The 17391-nt window shown below is 54.5% G+C and overlaps 3 protein-coding genes across 5 annotated transcripts; all 3 read left to right on the forward strand.

Annotated features, from left to right (window-relative positions):
• Positions 1 to 1450: 1450 nt before the first annotated feature.
• Positions 1451 to 4511, forward strand: PV09_06268. 3 transcript variants are annotated; one of them, XM_016359879.1, is made up of 5 exons: positions 1451 to 2427; positions 2484 to 2746; positions 3043 to 3180; positions 3270 to 3839; positions 3903 to 4511. In XM_016359879.1, exons 1-5 carry the CDS (start codon positions 2304 to 2306, stop codon positions 3942 to 3944), a joined length of 1137 nt encoding a protein of 378 aa, XP_016212327.1. In that variant the 5' UTR covers positions 1451 to 2303; the 3' UTR covers positions 3945 to 4511. The 3 variants fall into 3 exon arrangements, with proteins under 3 accessions (XP_016212327.1, XP_016212328.1, XP_016212329.1); XM_016359880.1 differs by having other exon boundaries at positions 3043 to 3132; XM_016359881.1 differs by lacking the exon at positions 3043 to 3180.
• Positions 4512 to 4695: 184 nt separating this feature from the next.
• On the forward strand, positions 4696 to 6896 carry PV09_06269 (uncharacterized protein). Its single transcript, XM_016359882.1, has 4 exons — positions 4696 to 4924; positions 4991 to 5059; positions 5138 to 5881; positions 6002 to 6896. Exons 1-4 carry the CDS (start codon positions 4892 to 4894, stop codon positions 6416 to 6418), a joined length of 1263 nt encoding a protein of 420 aa, XP_016212330.1. The 5' UTR covers positions 4696 to 4891; the 3' UTR covers positions 6419 to 6896.
• A 151-nt stretch (positions 6897 to 7047) lies between these two features.
• PV09_06270 (uncharacterized protein) lies at positions 7048 to 17329 on the forward strand. The gene is made up of 2 exons (XM_016359883.1): positions 7048 to 13970; positions 14021 to 17329. Exons 1-2 carry the CDS (start codon positions 7498 to 7500, stop codon positions 17175 to 17177), a joined length of 9630 nt encoding a protein of 3209 aa, XP_016212331.1. The 5' UTR covers positions 7048 to 7497; the 3' UTR covers positions 17178 to 17329.
• The last annotated feature ends 62 nt before the right edge of the window (positions 17330 to 17391 follow it).

Genomic DNA, 17391 nt, shown 5'->3' on the forward strand with positions numbered 1-17391 from the left:
AATTGTGAACAGGTCGGAAAAAGTATGCGTCGTTGGCTAGCTGCAGAGAACGTCAAGATAGTGGTAAGCTAAAGCGGCTCTAGTGCATCGGCAGAAAGGGTTGGGTGTGGATGGTTCTGCATGCACGTCGCGGACATCAGAGGACTGCACAGCATATGTGTGTATGTATTGTATGTACGTGTGTACGTGTGTAGTGTACGTGCGTATGCATATATGGATGTACGGAGGAGTTGCGAGCATCTAATTCAGCTTGGTGAGCGCGGAACGTCGCGAGTCCGAGCCAGAACGATCGCCCTGTATCATCATCGTCGTCATCGTCATCATCATCCGTAATAATCATGGGCCAAGGATGCCGTAGCAGCGTGCACCCGTAGTGTGACTTGGTGGCCACTGCTTGGGACGGCCGCTTTTGGCGGCGGCGGTGCAGCTGGCAATCCAGAACGGCGCTGCGCGTGTTCGGCGCTCCAGGCAACGCGCCATCGAAGGGGGAGGGAGACCAAAAAAAGGAGGGAGTCCATTAGCAGAATGATTAGAATCGTATTGACACTCGGGTGGCGCTAAAACAACGTGTTGGACGAACGGCCAGTCGCCAGCGCGTTTTTTTTTTCTTGGGGAGGAGGGAGGAGGAGATGTGGTACGTGTGTTCTGCGCGCCACGGTAGAGCGACCGGAGGGGAAGAATGAAGAAAGATTTAAAAAAAAAAGAAGAGGCAAAGAAACATTCTGGATACAGCAGAGACGACTCTCTGGTACGGGCATGAAGACGTGCATAATCGCGACGGGCTCGCGATGGAACGGGGCACGATGTCGTTTCTGGCATTTTGTCAAATAAAGTTGGCATCAACCATGGCGACCTGCTGGGGCCGGACAGACCGGCAGTCGCCCGTGCGCTCTGTCATGACGCTCGTCGTCATCACCCACGACAATTGCGCAGAACACAAATGGGAGGAGGAGGAGAAGTAGTAGTAGTAGCAGTATCAGCAGCAGCAGCAGCACTAGTTGCAGCAGTCGTAGCAGTGACACTACCCACCACTGTATGGCCGCTGTAAAAAGGGTCTTTCTCGTCCTACCAGCGCGTTGCCTCGAGCGAGTCTCGGTTCTCGGTGGTGTCGGATGGGCTGTCGACGCCGCCTGCACACAGGAACGTTTGGAACGGACGCTGCGAACTGTCCCCTGGTTGGCGTGTCGTCGTCCGCGGACGTGGAGGAGCCTTGTCGAAAGCACACTCCGTCACGTTCTCGTCGTTTCTGTGTCTCTGCATCCGAGAGAAGAGTGGGCATCTGATTGACTGTCCGCCACAGCGGCCGTGGGCCTGCTGCCGTTGCCGCGGGCTGTCCCATGCCCACTCGACCATCGACAGAATCGCTCGTCCTGTGCCAGGGGGTCGGCCCAAAGAAGCTGCGAGTGTAGATCAAGCCGCTGAACATCTACCGCTAAGCGACACTAGCGGCAGCTGGAATAATAAGGTTTTGGGCTCTTGCGAGTCCGACCCAGCCTTTCTGCTCTTTGCTGGTTCTTTGTGATCCTTTCCTCGCATCCCACGTTCTCTCTTTATCACCCAACCTCCACTTCCAACCACCATCACCACCACCACTCCTCCTCTTCTGTTGTCTTCGTTTCACACATCCTTGCGGAGCAGGCTCCTTTGCATACACTGGCTACACTTGCAACAGGTGTTAGTCGGTTATCATCTGCTGCTGCTTGACCATGCCATCCATGTTCCGCCGGTAGAGAGAGAGAGATAAGCGAGAGCGAGAGAAGAGCGTCAACACCGCCGAATCACCCTCCCCCCTCTCCGTCCGCCCACCCCCCCTCCTCTACCACGACCCGTCTGCAGTTTGGTCTGCAACATCACGATCCGATCCTTTGCGGCACCTATACACGTCCCTTCCGCGGCTTGTTGAACACCAGTCGAGCATCAATTGCGCGTCATCCCGCTGTCGTGACGCTTCTTCCAGTGACGCACGCCGAGGACAAGTTACACCTCGTTGCAGACCTTCACACCCATTTCTCGGTCGAACAAGCCGCAACACAGCTTGCACGAGACTACCGGTGCATTCACGTATCGGTTGCGGTTGCTCGTAGCGTTTGCCGCCTCCCGCTGCACGCACTCTCTTCATCTGTTGGGTGATCTTGCTCGCTGTGCAGCAGCAGCAGCAGTAGAGAGTTCGTTGCACGCAGCTGCAACCTTGGGTGTCGTTCCGAGCAACGGGGCAGACTTAGACAGCTCACACCGGCTGTTTTCTCCCTCGTCTTCTATCGTCTTGCTTCCTTCTCTTCAGCTCCCCTCGGCATCTGCGCAGGATGGCCAGCACATGGAAATGGCGGCTGAGCTCGCTGTTATGCTCCTTTTTCGTCGCAGCTCGCTCCGTCGAGGCTCTGTCGAATGCCTACTGTTCCTCCCAGAACACTGCTGGTGATGTCGCATGTAAGCCGCCGCACCACCGTTTTCATGCAGCTCAGCATGCTGACTCCCGTCCACAGTACAAAGCATTTACATGTCGATGGGCAAATGCCACGACACCTGCATATCCAGCTACGCCTTCGCCATCCTTCAAGGAGAGAACTGTTGGTGTTCGAACTATATTCCCCAGGAGCAAACCTCGACAAGCTCGTGCAATACGCCCTGTCCTGGATATCCATCCGACACGTGTGGCAACACGTCGGAGGGTCTGTATGGCTACATAAAGTTGAACCTCGCAGCGTCGGGCACTGCTTCGGCCGCCTCTAGCACTGGACAGACATCGGTCAGTATTTTTTTTTCCCTCCTTGTTTTCGCTCTTTTCCCCTTCCGCTTTTTTAACTTTCTCTTCTCCTTCGCACTCTCAACGCTCTTCTTGAGCTTATCTCCTGATCTCTCGAGTTTTCGTATCTCTTTCCCGCGCTCTTTAATGACGCCTCCTTCCACGTGCCCTTCCTCCCTCTCGTATTTCCCTCATTCGCCCGCCATCTGCTCCTGCGACCGTGATCCGTCTTGACGTTTCGTTCTTGTACGCGCTCTGCCCGCCATGCTTGCTGCGCTTTTTTAACAAGATTATTGCAGACAAGTTCGGCCGGACCGACTTCTTCTTCATCTTTGTTCACGTCGTCTCAAGAGCCGCTCTCCAGCGGAGGGACGACTACCACTGACAATGTATTTCCTACTTCGTTATCGTCATCGTCGTCGTCTCAAAGTCAAGAAGTATGGGTCCAACCCCTCTACTATATCTCCATCTCCTGGCTTCGAGTGTACATTACTTTCGAACCGTTGACTAACTTCTTTTGCTAAAGGTGCCGGCTTCGTCCTCATCGCCGATCACCAGCGTTCAAGTCGTCACTGTCAGCGGAAGCATGGTCACCCAGACGGTGACGAGTACTCCTACGACGGGCTCATCTGCCCTCCTCGGCGGTCAACAGAAGAAGACCTCGAACATGTCGGGTGGCTTGATTGCTGCAGCGGTCATAGCCTCCGTGTTCGGCGTCGTGATTATTGCGGCAGTCATCTTCTTTGTCTGGCGCCGCCGCAGACTGAATCATCAGAACGAGAAATTTGGCGATATAAACGACAACCCGTCCTCGCCGTCAAATCTGAATCGCAATGCCAGCACAAATAGCAAGGCTGGGCTGCTAGACAGAGCTTATCCTCCCACCATTGCAACTAGAGTGAGCTCCTACAATGGGCTGGATATGTCGTCGTCCGATGCCGTCAGCCCGGTGACGCCCAACTCAGACAAGCGGCATAGTCGACCGATCGTATACGATCAACGACTCAATCCAAACGCATTGATGGTTATTGACAATGGTAGCCGTGCCAGCCTCACCACGCTAGATGATCACCGCGATTACGGCCGGATGTTGAAGGTACGTACGGCAAATTTCCCGCTGCACGCTAGAGACGCAGTCTGCTAACAAGCGTACCAACAGGTTGTCAATCCGGATGATTCTCCCCGGGCTAGTTTCTCATGACCCCTTAACTTTCTCTGTAAACCACATATTTTTTTGTCACGTTCACGTCTTTCACTGTCATGACACATTACTTCGCAATAGCATCGGCGTTTCTCTTGGGATTTTGCTTTTTCTTATGGCACATCGACGGAAGGGATATCTTAGATGGTTCTACTCAATTTCGAAAGTGACATGAGTTGGTACACATATGACAATCGTTGCATCGATGGGTTGCTTCCACGGAAGCAGTGGAGGGCTTGTATTTGCTTTTAACTTTTTCTTCTGCATTGCGCACAAACGGATAGTCCTTCTGTTTGGATGTTTGCACAACATCGTGCCTGGCATTTTTGCTTGGTGCATGGTGTAGGGGCGCGCAATAAAAAGGGAAGCGTGGTTCAAGTTGGCTTCAGCTGCTCCCAGTTTAATAACGCACACGGATAAAGGATTGGAGAATCAATGGGCAGTCTTGCTCTCAGAGTGGAGTTTTTTGTCCGGAATGGGAGGGATCGCTTCGTCATGTATTGACATAGCCCTCGACAGAGGAATCCACGCTTTAACTGGATTGAATGCCAAAAAGTTCACATCTGACTCTAGATTTCTTTGAAAAAGTTGATTCTGCCTCTCGCTTGAAGCTTAAAAAAAACAACATCAGTGTGAACAAGCTTGTCGTGTGTGCACTTTTGGGTTGAAAGTTTAAGCGCGAGTGTCGCTCTGGTTGGCTGGGCCTCTTTGGTGAACTTACCTGGATGAGTGCGTGCGACCTACAAACAAAACGGCATCTTCGCTCGCACCCGCACAATTGCCCAACACGTTATCCGCACCATGATAAGAGCTCTTCCCAAGGCCTTTCAGTTCTCATACGTGTCCGCCGTATATGCAGAATAGGTTCTGAAATTTCTTTCGAGCCACCAATAGAGTAACCCCACACACCGCCTCCGTGATCCATTGCCCACCTGCAGTCCGTAAACATGTGGGAAGTAGATCCAGAGACCAAGACCAAGGTGCCACCCCTCGGACAGTATTCCTTATCAATTCAACGCGGCATAAGCTAACCGGCGTTTCACCAGCTGCTGGAAATTCAAAAGGAGAATGACAACAAGAGCTGCGTCGACTGTGGCGCTCCCAGTCCACAATGGGTACGCCTCGACCCCAACCGCAATTACGCTCACATGCGGCGCATACGTTGCAGATGCTAAAATGAACATGTCCTCCAGGCGTCGCCCAAATTCGGCATCTTCATGTGCCTCAATTGCTCGGGCGTCCACCGCGGGCTCGGCGTGCACATCTCCTTCATTCGCAGCATAACCATGGACGCCTTCAAGGGCAATGAGCTCGCACGCATGGCCGCGGGAGGCAACCGGCCGTGGAAGGAATTCTTCGACGCGCACTCGAGCAACAAGCTCGAGGGACGTACGTTCGAGGACAGCACGATCCAAGAGAGATACGACAGCGAGGCCGGCGAAGAATGGAAGGACAGGCTGACTGCCAAGGTGGAGGGCAAGGAATACGTGCCGGGAGAGAGGACGAAGAAGACGGCGCCGGCGAGGACGGCAGCCAAGGCCGGTGGGACCCCGGCTCTGACGGGCAGCCGCAGTGGGACGCCCAACCCGCTGAGCAAAACGGTCAGCAACTCGTCGTCGGCGGCGGCAGCAGCGCTGGGGTCGCGCTCCGCGAGCCCGTCCGTGGGCACGGCGGCGATGAGCAAGAAGGCGCAGAACGAGGCATTCTTCGCGCACATGGGCGCCGAGAACGCCAGCCGGCCGGACGACTTGCCGCCGAGCCAGGGCGGTAAGTACAGCGGGTTCGGCAGCGACTGGCCGCCGCCGCCGGCCAAGCAGACGAGCTATGGGATGCCGAACGCGGAGGAGTTCCAGCGGGACCCAGTCGCGGCGCTGACGAAGGGATTCGGCTGGTTCAGCGCGGGGGTGTCGAAGGTGGCAAAGGACGGGCTACAGAAGGTTTGTCGTCGTCTTGAGACGCCTTGAAGCTATATATATGTATATGTGTACATATACATATGTATGGTTTTTTTCGCATACGATCTCTGGACTGGCTGACGAGGGGAAAAAATAACACAGCTCTCCGAGGCCGACATAGCCAAGCAAGCGCAATCAGCCGCCGCCTCGCTCGGAACGACAGCGTACAGCACCTTCCAGCAAGGCTCCAAGGGCGCCACCGAGGCCTTCAACCGCTTTGTCGAGGGCGACGACGGGTCACACACCAACGGCAACAACTCGAGCCGGATCCAGCCCGACGCCGACAAGCGAGCCTTCTGGGACTCGTTTGCGGCGGCGGGCGAGGAGCGCGCGGCCGCGAAGAAGAAGGTGGAGCCGGAACGCAAGGACTTTTGGGACGAGTTCAGCAGCGTGGGCGAGGCGAGGGCCAAGTCGCAACAGGCGAACAAGACAAAGAGCAGTGTGGGCACGGCAGCGATGGCGAGGCGGAAACCGGCAGAAAAGGAGAAGAAGGATGACGAGGCGTGGGGCGACTGGTGAAGACGCAACGGCACTGGGCCTGTCATGGCCCGGCGACGTCTCTCTCTCTCTCTCTCTTTTTTTTTTTCAATTTTTTTTTCTTTGGTGGGTGTCAGTCTTTGACGATGTACGTCCTTGCAGCGTGGCACGGTAACGAAAGCGTCGTTGTATATGATTTATGGCTTGGATGAGCGCGGCGACACAAGACAATAGAAGCTGGTCATCTTGAGACGAACTCTTTCTGCGCCGTGGCGAACACGTAGAAGAGCGCGACTCGAGCAGCGTTGGGTTCCGACGGGCGTTGCCAGCGCTGGGCGAGGCCCAGAGCAAGGCTGCGGCGCCGACGAGCACAGCAAGCCCGGCAGCGTGAGGCGCGACCGCGGTTGCGAGACCGTTCGCGCCCACTTTTGCCTGTGGCGCCGAATCCCTGCGGCGCATCGACGTCATCAAGGACGGACAAGCGTCTGCCGTCAAAGGCCAGGACGACGCTGAATGGAACTCACTTAGCGGCCGCACGCCTTTTTTGCCTCCCGTCCTGTTCGCTGCACAGCGAAGCCGCACGCCAAATCAACGCCCCTCCCTGCGTGGGCACGAGAGACGAGTCTGCCCTGCTTGTCCGTGCTTGCTCTTGCACATTACGTCTGTTGTTGACCTGTCCTCGTCACCCTTCGCCCTTCCACGCCCTTGCTCTCTTCCTTTGATTTTTGCTCCGTGTGTGCTTCTACACGGTGATCCTCACGTCGTCGTTTCTTTTTCGCCATTGCCGTCGTGTGACACTGCCTCCCTCGCAGAAGCTGTAATCGCTTTTTTTTTTTCCATCGCGATCCTGTAGTTCTAAAAGCTCCACCCAACGTCTGGCCCGGCGACGACGCACGCTCTGCCAACGCCGCGGCAGCCCGACCGTTCTGCCTCAGATTTTCTCTCCCTCCCAAGAACCACGCCTTCTACTTGCCCTTTGAAGCCATCGACGGGCGGATGGCGCGTTACGCCTTGACGAACAACGTATATCGCGACGACGAACACACGACCCCTCAAGAGTAGACCTCGCCACTACCCACCACGTCGGTCCCTGGCCTGGGTGACGGCCACTCGCAGCAAGCATGCTCGAGTCTCTCGTTGCGAACCTGCTGAATCGGTTCTTGGGCATGTACGTCCAGAACTTCGATCCGAAGCAGCTGAACGTGGGCATCTGGTCTGGTGACGTCGCGCTGCGAAACCTCGAGCTGCGGCGCGAAGCTCTGGACCAGCTCAAGCTGCCGCTCAACGTCGTCGAGGGCCATCTTGGCCTGTTGACGCTGTCGATCCCCTGGTCGAACCTGCGCGGCAAACCCGTCAAGATCAACATTGAAGAGGTGTACCTGCTTGCCGCGCCGCGGACGGATGCCGAGGTCGATCCCGCCGAGGAGGAGAGGAGGGCGCACGCCGTCAAGATGGAGAAGCTCGACTCGGCCGAGTTGCTGCGGGAGAGAAACACGGAGGGCATGAGCCAGGAAGATCAGAAGAAGAACCAGTCCTTCACGTCCAGCCTGGTGACCGCGATCGTGGACAACGTCCAGATCACCGTCAAGAACATCCACATCCGGTACGAGGACGCGCTCTCGAACCCGGACCACCCCTTCGCGCTTGGAATCACGCTCGAAGGGTTCGATGCCGTCAGCACGGACGAAAACTGGGTGCCGACGTTCATCCAAAGCACGAGCGCGACGACGCACAAGCTGGCCAGCTTGAAGAGCCTGGCCGTGTACTGGGACACGGACGCGAAGCTGCTGGGCTCCGGCAGCGGCTCGCAGCAAGGCATCGACCATGACGAGTTCCTGGAAAAGTTCAAGGCCCTGACGGTCAAGGACGAAGAAGGCAAGACGACCGACCAGCATCAGTTCATCCTCAAGCCGGTGACGGGGCGGGCGGGCCTGGAGATGGACAAGACGGGCAAGCTGGAACGCCCCAAGGTGAAGGCAAAGCTGCTGTTCGACGAACTTGGCTTTGTGATCGACGACGACCAGTATCGCGACGCCCTGATGCTCGTCGATCTGTTCCACTATTTCATCCGACATCAGGAGTACAAGAAGTACCAGCCGAAGAGCAAGCCGCTTGAGGATCCTCAGGCCTGGCTGCGATTCGCCGGTCAGGCCGTCTTGGACAAGATCCACGAACGCAACAGGAGATGGTCGTGGGCCTACTTCAAAGAGCGGCGCGACGACCGGATACGGTACATTGAGCTGTTCAAGAAGAAAAAGAAGGACGAGAAGCTCACGACGGACGAGGCCACCGAGATGGACCGGCTCGAGCACAAGCTCACGTACGAAGACTTGCGCTTCTGGCGGTCGCTGGCGAGAAATCAATTGCGCAAAGAGAACGTAGGCGTCAAGAAGCAGCCACAGAAGCAGACCTGGTCACAGTGGATCTGGGGCGGAGGTCAGCGCGAAGAAGCCGCCGACGACGGTCAGATGAGCGACCAGCAGCGGAAGGAGCTGTACGAAGCCATCAACTTTGACGAAAAGCAGTCGATTGCCGAAGCCGTGGAGTTGCCGAAGGAGTACGTGAAGATGCAGGTCGACCTCAGCCTGCGAACGGGCAGCTTCACGCTGAAGAAGGAGCCACATGGCGCAAAGACCGAGATCCTCAGGCTGCTGTTCGACTCGTTCAAGACACAGTTCTTGCAACGGCCCGGCTCGTTCCTGGCGAAGGTCAGCCTGGAGGGCATGCGCCTGTACGACGGCACGACGAAGGGCAGTCTTTTCCCCCAGATGATCACGATCAAGGGCGCTCCAGAAATACCGGACGACAGTCGGATAGAGGAGCTCCAGGAGGACGACGAAGAGGCGACAAAGGATGGCGTCGGCGAGGACGACAGGCTGGCGGAGCCGGAGAGCGATCCAGAAGACCCCTTCTTCCAACTCGAGTTTGAAAACAACCCTCTCGATGGCAGCGCCGATACGGCTCTCAACCTCAAGCTCAAGGGCATGGAGTTCATCTACAATCCAGCTTTCGTCGTGGGTGTCGTACAGTTTTTCAAGCCTCCGGAACGACATATGGAGTCCATCGGCGCACTCATGGAGTCGGCCGGCAAGACGGTCGAAGGGATCCGCGCGCAGACAAGAGCCGGTCTTGAATTCGCGCTTGAAGAGCACAAGACGATCAACGCAAACTTCGACATCACCGCCCCGCTCATCATCGTTCCCGACTCGGTCACGAGAAAGAGCAACATATGCCTGATCATCGACGCCGGTCATGCCTCGGTGAAGTCCGAGCTGGTCGACAAAGAGACGTTGCAGGACATCCAGTCCAAACAGCGCGAGAAGTTGAGCGATCAGGACTTCAGACGGCTCGAGAGCCTGATGTATGACAAGTTCAAACTTGACCTGACCTCCACGCAGGTCTTGATAGGCACCACAATCGAGGAGACGAGAGCGAAACTAAGCAACAAAGAGTCCAACTTCCACCTCGTCGACAAGATCAACGTAGACTTTCTCATTGAGACATGCATCGTGCCGAAAGGCACCAGTCTAACCAAGTTCCGGGTCTCCGGGCACCTCCCGGTGCTACACGCCAGCATAAGCGACCAGAAGTACAAGAGTCTGATGAAGGTGATTGACTTCGCTATCCCGAAATTCCACGACGACAGCCCCCCGAAACAGGACGAGGGGAAATCGAAATCACGCGCGTCTCTGCAACCAAGCAAGACCGAGGATCGGAGGGAGTCCTTCACATTCGCCGCGCAGAGACACGAGATCGTCGTGGAAGAAGAAAGCGTCTCGGGAGAGCACGAAGAGTTCACGGACGCGAACGAGGGCAGGGCGCAGCCGCAGGTTCAGATTGACCAGAAAAACTTCGAGCTCAAGTTCACGGTCGACAAATTGCAGGGATCGCTGTTCAAGGCAGATCCGGATGGCAAGAGGGGAGATCAACTGCTCGTCGAGCTCGTTGCGGAGGGATTCCTGCTTGACTTCTACCAAAGACCCTTTGATATGGCGGCGGAAGTGCGGCTCCGAACGCTTGCAGTGGTTGATCATGTCGAAGACGAGCCTCTGCCCGAGTTCAAGAACATCATCGAGTCCGAAAAGGTTGCCGGAGAAGACTTGTTCAAGCTCAGATTCGTCAAGGTCAACCAGGACAGCCCGGAGTTCTTGCCCAAGTACGAAGGGATCGCCACGAATCTTGACGTCCAAGTCTCGACCATCAATTTTATCGTGACGAGACGGACTTTGCTGACCTTGCTGGACTTCGTCTTGCTGACCTTCACGAACCCTGAGCAGCCTGAACAACAGCCGAAGCCGATCGAATCGGAATCTGAATCTGCTGCCGAAGAGCAGGTGCAAACCTCCGGTCCACAAGACGCCGATAAGATACGGGTCAAAGTAGACTTGAAGCGAATCGCGGTCATACTGAACAATGACGGCATTAGACTCGCAACTCTCGGCCTCAACACCGCCAACGTCTCGGTTTTCCTAATGGGCAAAAAGATGCGGATAGGCGCTCATCTTGGTGATCTGCAACTCATCGATGATGTCAACCAGGGTGTCTCCGAGAAATCGAATCTGCGACGGCTCGTGACCATTCAGGGTGATGAGCTCGCTCAATTCTCGTATGAGACGTACGATGACACTGCCGAGTCGTATCCAGGCTACGACACCTCCATCTTCCTCAGGGCCGGTTCGCTCAAGGTCAACTTTGTCACGGAACCGTTCCGCAAGATCATGGACTTTGGAGTCAAGTTTGGCAAGATGCAGGCCATCTTCAACGCTGCTCGCCAGGCTGCTGCGAATCAGGCGAACCAGCTGCAGCAAAAAGCAAGCAAGATGCACTTTGACGTGATAGTAAGGACGCCGATTGTCGTGTTCCCTCGAATGGTCGTGACCGACGAACCGGAGCGCGACACACTGACCGCTGAACTCGGCGAGATCTACGCCAGCAATAGTTTTGTAGCCCTCGACGACTCCGAAGCAGCTGACCAGGCAAACCAAATTGTCGCCGGCATCCGTAACGTGCGTCTTCTCTCACTCTTCCATTACGACGGAGGCGAATCGGAAGAGCTGCAAATGATCGATAAGCTGGACTTGAAGTTCAAGATCAACATGGTGGAGCACAAACAGGGCTACATGCGACCCGACATGGAGATTGAAGGCGGCCTATCGGATCTCAACCTCAAGATTACACAAGAGCAGATGCAATTCGCTCTCGAGTTGAGCAAGTCCGTTCCGGCGGCATTTGCCACTGAACCCGACGAAGATGTGCAAGGCGAGGTGGAAGAAGAGCTCGAGAACGAGACGGTGATTCCGGCCAAGAAGGCCATGGAAAGCAAACAGGAAGCCAAAGGCAAGGATAAGAACGAAGAGAAACGATTCTCAACATCCAGCCTTGGACCTGAGCTTGGGTCTAGCGAAGACACATGGACGAAGCTGGATCTCGTCTTTAAAGTGGGATCGATCGGCCTCGAACTCATCAAGGGCAAGGAGAATGAGCCGATCCGCGATGTCAAAGCTCACAGCTTGTCGCAATTTTCTCTTAACCACACGCATGTCAAGTTACGGATGATAAGCGACGGCGCCCTGGAGTCCGAATTGCTCATTCAGTCGTTGAGCATCCGCGACACAAGGTCAAAGGGAACAAACAAGTTCCGCAAGATCATGAGCTTGATCAACACAGACGTCAAGCAGCAATTCATGGCCAGCGTCTCAATTTCCGGCGGCGAGGAAAGAAGCATGGTGGCATTACTGACCATCGATAGCCCACGCATGATCTTCTCCCTCGACTACATTTTCGCGCTCAAGGGTTGGCTTGATCGCGGTCTCGCCGTGGAAGGCCCTCTCGATATCGAAGATCATGCCACGGATGCAGATGATTCACGAAGTGTGTCAACACAACACTCGGGTGACGGTGCGCCATCCAAAGGCAATGTTCAACAGCCTGAGGTTCCAGCCGTGTCCAAACCACAGCCGGACCAAAATGCCATGGACGTCAGTTTCCGAGTCAACGTTGTCGATGCGCAGGTCGTCCTTATCGCCAACCCCGCCATCACAACTTCGGAGGCAATCGTACTGGGCACAAAGCAGGTGCTTGTTGCCAAGCAACATGCCATGACATTACAAGTTGATAAGGTTGGAATGTTTTTGTGTCGCATGGACCGATTTGAGACCAATCGTCTCCGTATCCTAGATGACTTTAGCGTGCAGACAAGTCTCGACATGCGGAATCAAGGCAAGGATTCTTCTTTGACGAGCGTCAATGTGGACATTGAACCGCTCGTGTTGCGTCTGTCACTGCGTGATATTCTGCTCGCAATGCAAATTTTCAACCGCGCGAGTGCAATGTCCAGTGATGAAGATGCCGCAATGCCACACCAGGATCCGAAAAAGCTCGCTCCGACCAAAGGTGGTACATCGATCCAGTCACGAAGGAGGTCATCTGCCAAACCCGCAAGTACAAGCCAAGGTCCGGGCGCGAAAACGATCGCCACGACAAAATCCCAGAAGTCCTTACCGCCGTCGCAAACCGCGGGCCCTGGGTCAGCAATCATCACTCGTGAGGAAATGAAGGTTGCCATGGCCGGCATTCGTGTGGTGCTCATTGGCGACAAGCATGAATTGCCAATGCTAGACTGGAGTGTTAAGAAATTCAACATCGACGTGAGAGACTGGTCGTCGAACCTGTCGGCGGACACGCGTCTCGACACCTTTTTCAACGTCTACAATTTCTCGAAGTCCGCTTGGGAGCCGCTGATTGAACCTTGGAGCGTGGGCTTCCACATGAGCAAGGACACGAATCCCGATAAGCTTTCCATGGAGTTCTATTCGAAGAAAAATCTCGAGCTCACCTTGACGTCTGCCACAATTGCGCTGGCCAGCAAGTCCTTCGACTTCTTGTCCAGCGACGAAGATATGCTGTCGAAGCCGCGCGGCATGGACGCACCATATCGCATTCGAAATCACACCGGTTTTGACGTAAACATATGGGCCGAAAGCAAGGGAGACGACGAAGGATCGGCGGCTAAACTTGAGGATGGTCAAGAGATTCCATGGCGCTTCGAAGACGCCATGACGACCCGCGAGACGTTGACTTCCGAGGATGCATCGGCAGGTCTCGGTATCAAGCTTGAAGGAAGCGGTTTCAACAGCGTCGACAAGATTTCCGTCAGCCGTGAGGGTGAAAAGATGTACAACCTGTATCCGAAGAAGGATAAGATTCAGCATCGTCTTCTCGTCGAGGTCAAGCTTGGAACGGACAACATCAAGTATATCACGTTCCGCAGTCCTCTGCTAGTGGAAAACAACACACAGATCCCCGTTGAGGTTGGCGTCTTCGATCCAGAGGCTGGTAATATTCTCAAAATCGAGAGAATTGCACCCGGCGATGGCCGGCCAGCACCAGTAGGAGCGGCATACATGCACTCCCTCATCGTGCGGCCAGATCAAGGCTTTGGCTACACGTGGTGTAGAGAGCGCTTGTTTTGGCGCGACTTGCTAAAGCGCCGGACGCGAACATTGACTTGTAGGCATGAAAATGACGGAGAAGACAGTCCACCGTTCTACTTCCAGATGCATGCCGCCTTGGACGAGAAGAATCCTTTGACGAAGTGAGTGCCTGCTTTAATGTGGCTTTATAGATGTACTAACGCATTGGCAGGTCGTATCCATACATGCGTATTCGCCTTCACGCTCCGGTAACGATTCAAAATCTGCTTCCGTTTGACTTCCAGTACCGCATGTTCGACCAAAACACGAAGAAGGACTGGAAGAACTTTTTGCGCAAGGGCGGCGTCAGTCCTGTTCATGTTGTCGAGCTCACCCACCTTCTCATGCTCAGCGTGGACATGCAAGACACGCCTTTCAGGGCTAGCGAGTTCACGATCATCAATTCCAGCGACCGCGAGAATTTCAAGCGCGAGCGAACCATGGTCGTAAAAGACAGAAACGATCTCAACTTACGGTTGAAGTTGCAGTACTTCACCATACCGGATTCAGGTGGAGCCTTCATGGTCACCGTGTACGCACCGTACATAATTTTGAACCGAACAGGTCTGGAGCTTGACATCCGCTCAAAAACGTTCTTGGGCGGTACTCGTGCTGCGGCCGGTCAAGGAATTTTCACGGCGCGCGAGGGAGACGAGCCAAGGAAGCCTCGACCGTTGATGTTCAACTTTCCGACAGACGACAAGAAGAATCGTGCACTCATCAAGCTCGGCGATTCGGACTGGAGCAGACCTCAGAGTTTTGACGCGATCGGCAGCACATACGCCGTCACTTTAGCCAGCAGCAGTGGAAGAAGGGAGATGGATGTCGGCGTCAGCATCGCTGAAGGCGAAGGAAAGTACAACCTTACAAAGGTTGTCACTATCGCTCCAAGATACATTGTCAAGAACAAGCTTGGAGAAGAGATCAACCTCCGTGAGCCTGGCTCAAGCGACATCATCACGATGCAAGATGGCGATCTGCTACCTCTGAGGTTCTTGCGACAAGCGGCAAACCATCAATTAAGCCTGTGTTATCCAGGTATCAACAATGCATGGTCGTCACCCTTCGACATTGCGAATGTCGGGCATGTTCATGTGAAGTTGGCCAAAGCCAAACAAAGACAAAAGCTCATCCGTGTCGATATCCTGATGGAGAATGCCACACTCTTCCTTCACTTGAGCGTTGAGACGAAACACTGGCCATTCTCAATGCGCAACGAAAGCAGTCAAGAATTCTTGTTCTGGCAAGCAAATCCTAACGTTGACGAAGACGATGAGGATCAGGTTGCCGGGTGGAAGCCGATCAGGTATAGATTGCCGCCGAGGAGCATTATGCCTTACGCTTGGGATTACCCTGCAGCGAAACGCAAAGAGATCATCCTCTCGGCTAACAAGAGGGAAAAGGCTGTCAAGCTTGCAGAAATTGGCAACCCACCGCCAATGCGCATCCCCCCAAGCCAGGAGCATCCAAGAGGCGTCATCATTGATCTGAACATCGTTGCCGACGGTCCAACGCAGACACTCATCCTTTCCAATTTCAGACAGAGCAAGAGCTTGTATCGACAGAAGACGGCAACTCAAAGTAACACGAGCGGGTTCGAAGTCAAGGACTTGGACACCGATATTACTTTCTCCGCGCGGTTGGCTTTTGCTGGTATCGGAGTCAGTCTGATCAACAGGCAACTGAAAGAACTTGTCTATTTGACTCTGAGAGATATCGAGCTGAAGTATTCCGACTCCCCACTCTACCAAACATTGAAGGCTACCATCAAATGGATTCAGCTCGACAATCAACTGTACGGAGGCATCTTCCCAATCATATTTTACCCGTCTGTTGTGCCAAAGACCGGCAAAGAGATGGAGGCGCACCCCATTCTTCACGCAGCCGTAACTCGAGTCAAGGACGACAGCTACGGGGTTCTGTACATCAAGTACTTCACCGTGCTGCTACAGCAAATGACTCTAGAAATCGACGAAGATTTCATCTTTGCACTTCTCGACTTCGCCAAGATCCCAGGAGCCTCGTGGTCTGAGCCCAAAGAGGGTAAATTGTGCGACGAGACTTTGGAGCTTCCCGAACCCACCCAGCAGCAGAGTGGACAAGACATTTACTTCGAACTTTTACACTTGCAGCCAATGCAGTTCGACATTTCCTTCGTACGCACAGAGCGAATTAACGCGGAGCAAGAGGCGCAAAGCACATTGGGTGGCAATCCGTTGATGTTCTTCGTCAACGTCGTGACCATGAGTATCGGCAACGTGAACGATGCTCCCATTCGGTTTAACGCGCTCCTACTGGAGAACGCACGGGTCAGTACCGCAACGCTGTACAACAACATTAAGACACATTATGTCCAGGAGTCTCTTCGGCAGGTTCACGTGGTCATCGGATCGGCGGATTTCCTTGGTAATCCAGTTGGGCTCTTCAACAATTTGAGCTCCGGAGTACAGGATATCTTCTATGAGCCTTACCAAGGCCTTGTGATGACAGACAGGCCCCAAGATCTGGGTCTAGGAATCGCGAAAGGCGCAGGCAGCTTCGTTAAGAAGAGCATATTTGGATTCTCAGACTCGATGGCCAAGTTCACGGGTTCAGTGAGCAAAGGCCTTGCTGCTGCTTCCATGGACAAAGAGTTCCAAGACAGGAGGCGAATGGCCCGGGCAAGGAACAGACCCAAGCACGCGCTTTATGGTATTACATCTGGCGGCAATGCCTTTGCAGAGTCGCTGGCCAGCGGCATTGGAGGACTGGCACGTCATCCACTTCAGGGCGCCGAAAAGGAAGGCGCTCTCGGCTTTGCCAAAGGGGTGGCCAAAGGCGTCATTGGACTCGCTACCAAGCCGGCGATCGGTGCTTTTGATCTTGCCTCGAACATGGCAGAGGGCGTTCGAAACACCACGACCGTCTTCGACCAGGAAGGTCTTGACCGAGTCCGCTTAACTCGCTTCATTGGTGCGGATGGCATCGTCAGACCATATAGCCAGCGTGAAGCTCTCGGCCAATTCTGGCTGAAGACGCTCGACAGCGGAAAGTACTTCAACGAGGACTACATCGCACATCTCGAGCTTTCAGGTCGCGATCTTATGGTCATGGTTACCTACAGCAACATTCTCCTCGTCAAAACAAAGCGGTTACAAAGCGAATGGGACGTGCCTCTGAAGGACATCCAGACCATTAGCAAGGAAAGGACAGGCATCAGCATTTTCTTAAAGGGCGGGGTTAGTGGACCGTTCCTGCCTGTCGGCGAGGAGGAGAGCAGGAACTGGTTGTACAAGATGATCGCTGTGGCGGTCAATGCATTTAACGAGCGTTACGGCGGTGCGAACTGAAGAACATATGAACCAAGGGAAAATTTAGGTTTTGCATTTTGAGCGAGTGGGTCAGTCATCCCGCGGCGCACTCTTTTGATGTTGGAATATGAGGCGTTGATCATGTACACTCCTATAATGACGTTGAATGCTATGCATATATATGGTTCTCGGCTTAGTTGAGTAGCTGCGTGACCGTCGTGATCGGCTCGTTGCAAACTAACTCGTATGAGGT

The sequence above is a fragment of the Verruconis gallopava genome, assembly GCF_000836295.1.
Source record: "Verruconis gallopava strain CBS 43764 unplaced genomic scaffold supercont1.21, whole genome shotgun sequence".
In the NCBI taxonomy this organism is placed as follows: domain Eukaryota; kingdom Fungi; phylum Ascomycota; class Dothideomycetes; order Venturiales; family Sympoventuriaceae; genus Verruconis; species Verruconis gallopava.

Coding starts and splice junctions, on each gene's coding strand:
- PV09_06268 (XM_016359879.1), top strand. CDS start 2,304: ATGGCCAGCACATGGAAATGGCGGCTGAGCTCGCTGTTATGCTCCTTT. Junction 3,181..3,269: donor CGTCGTCTCAAAGTCAAGAA/GTATGGGTCCAA, acceptor CTTTTGCTAAAG/GTGCCGGCTTCGTCCTCATC. Junction 3,840..3,902: donor ATTACGGCCGGATGTTGAAG/GTACGTACGGCA, acceptor GCGTACCAACAG/GTTGTCAATCCGGATGATTC.
- PV09_06269 (XM_016359882.1), top strand. CDS start 4,892: ATGTGGGAAGTAGATCCAGAGACCAAGACCAAG. Junction 4,925..4,990: donor ATCCAGAGACCAAGACCAAG/GTGCCACCCCTC, acceptor GCGTTTCACCAG/CTGCTGGAAATTCAAAAGGA. Junction 5,060..5,137: donor GCGCTCCCAGTCCACAATGG/GTACGCCTCGAC, acceptor CATGTCCTCCAG/GCGTCGCCCAAATTCGGCAT.
- PV09_06270 (XM_016359883.1), top strand. CDS start 7,498: ATGCTCGAGTCTCTCGTTGCGAACCTGCTGAATCGGTTCTTGGGCATG. Junction 13,971..14,020: donor GAGAAGAATCCTTTGACGAA/GTGAGTGCCTGC, acceptor ACGCATTGGCAG/GTCGTATCCATACATGCGTA.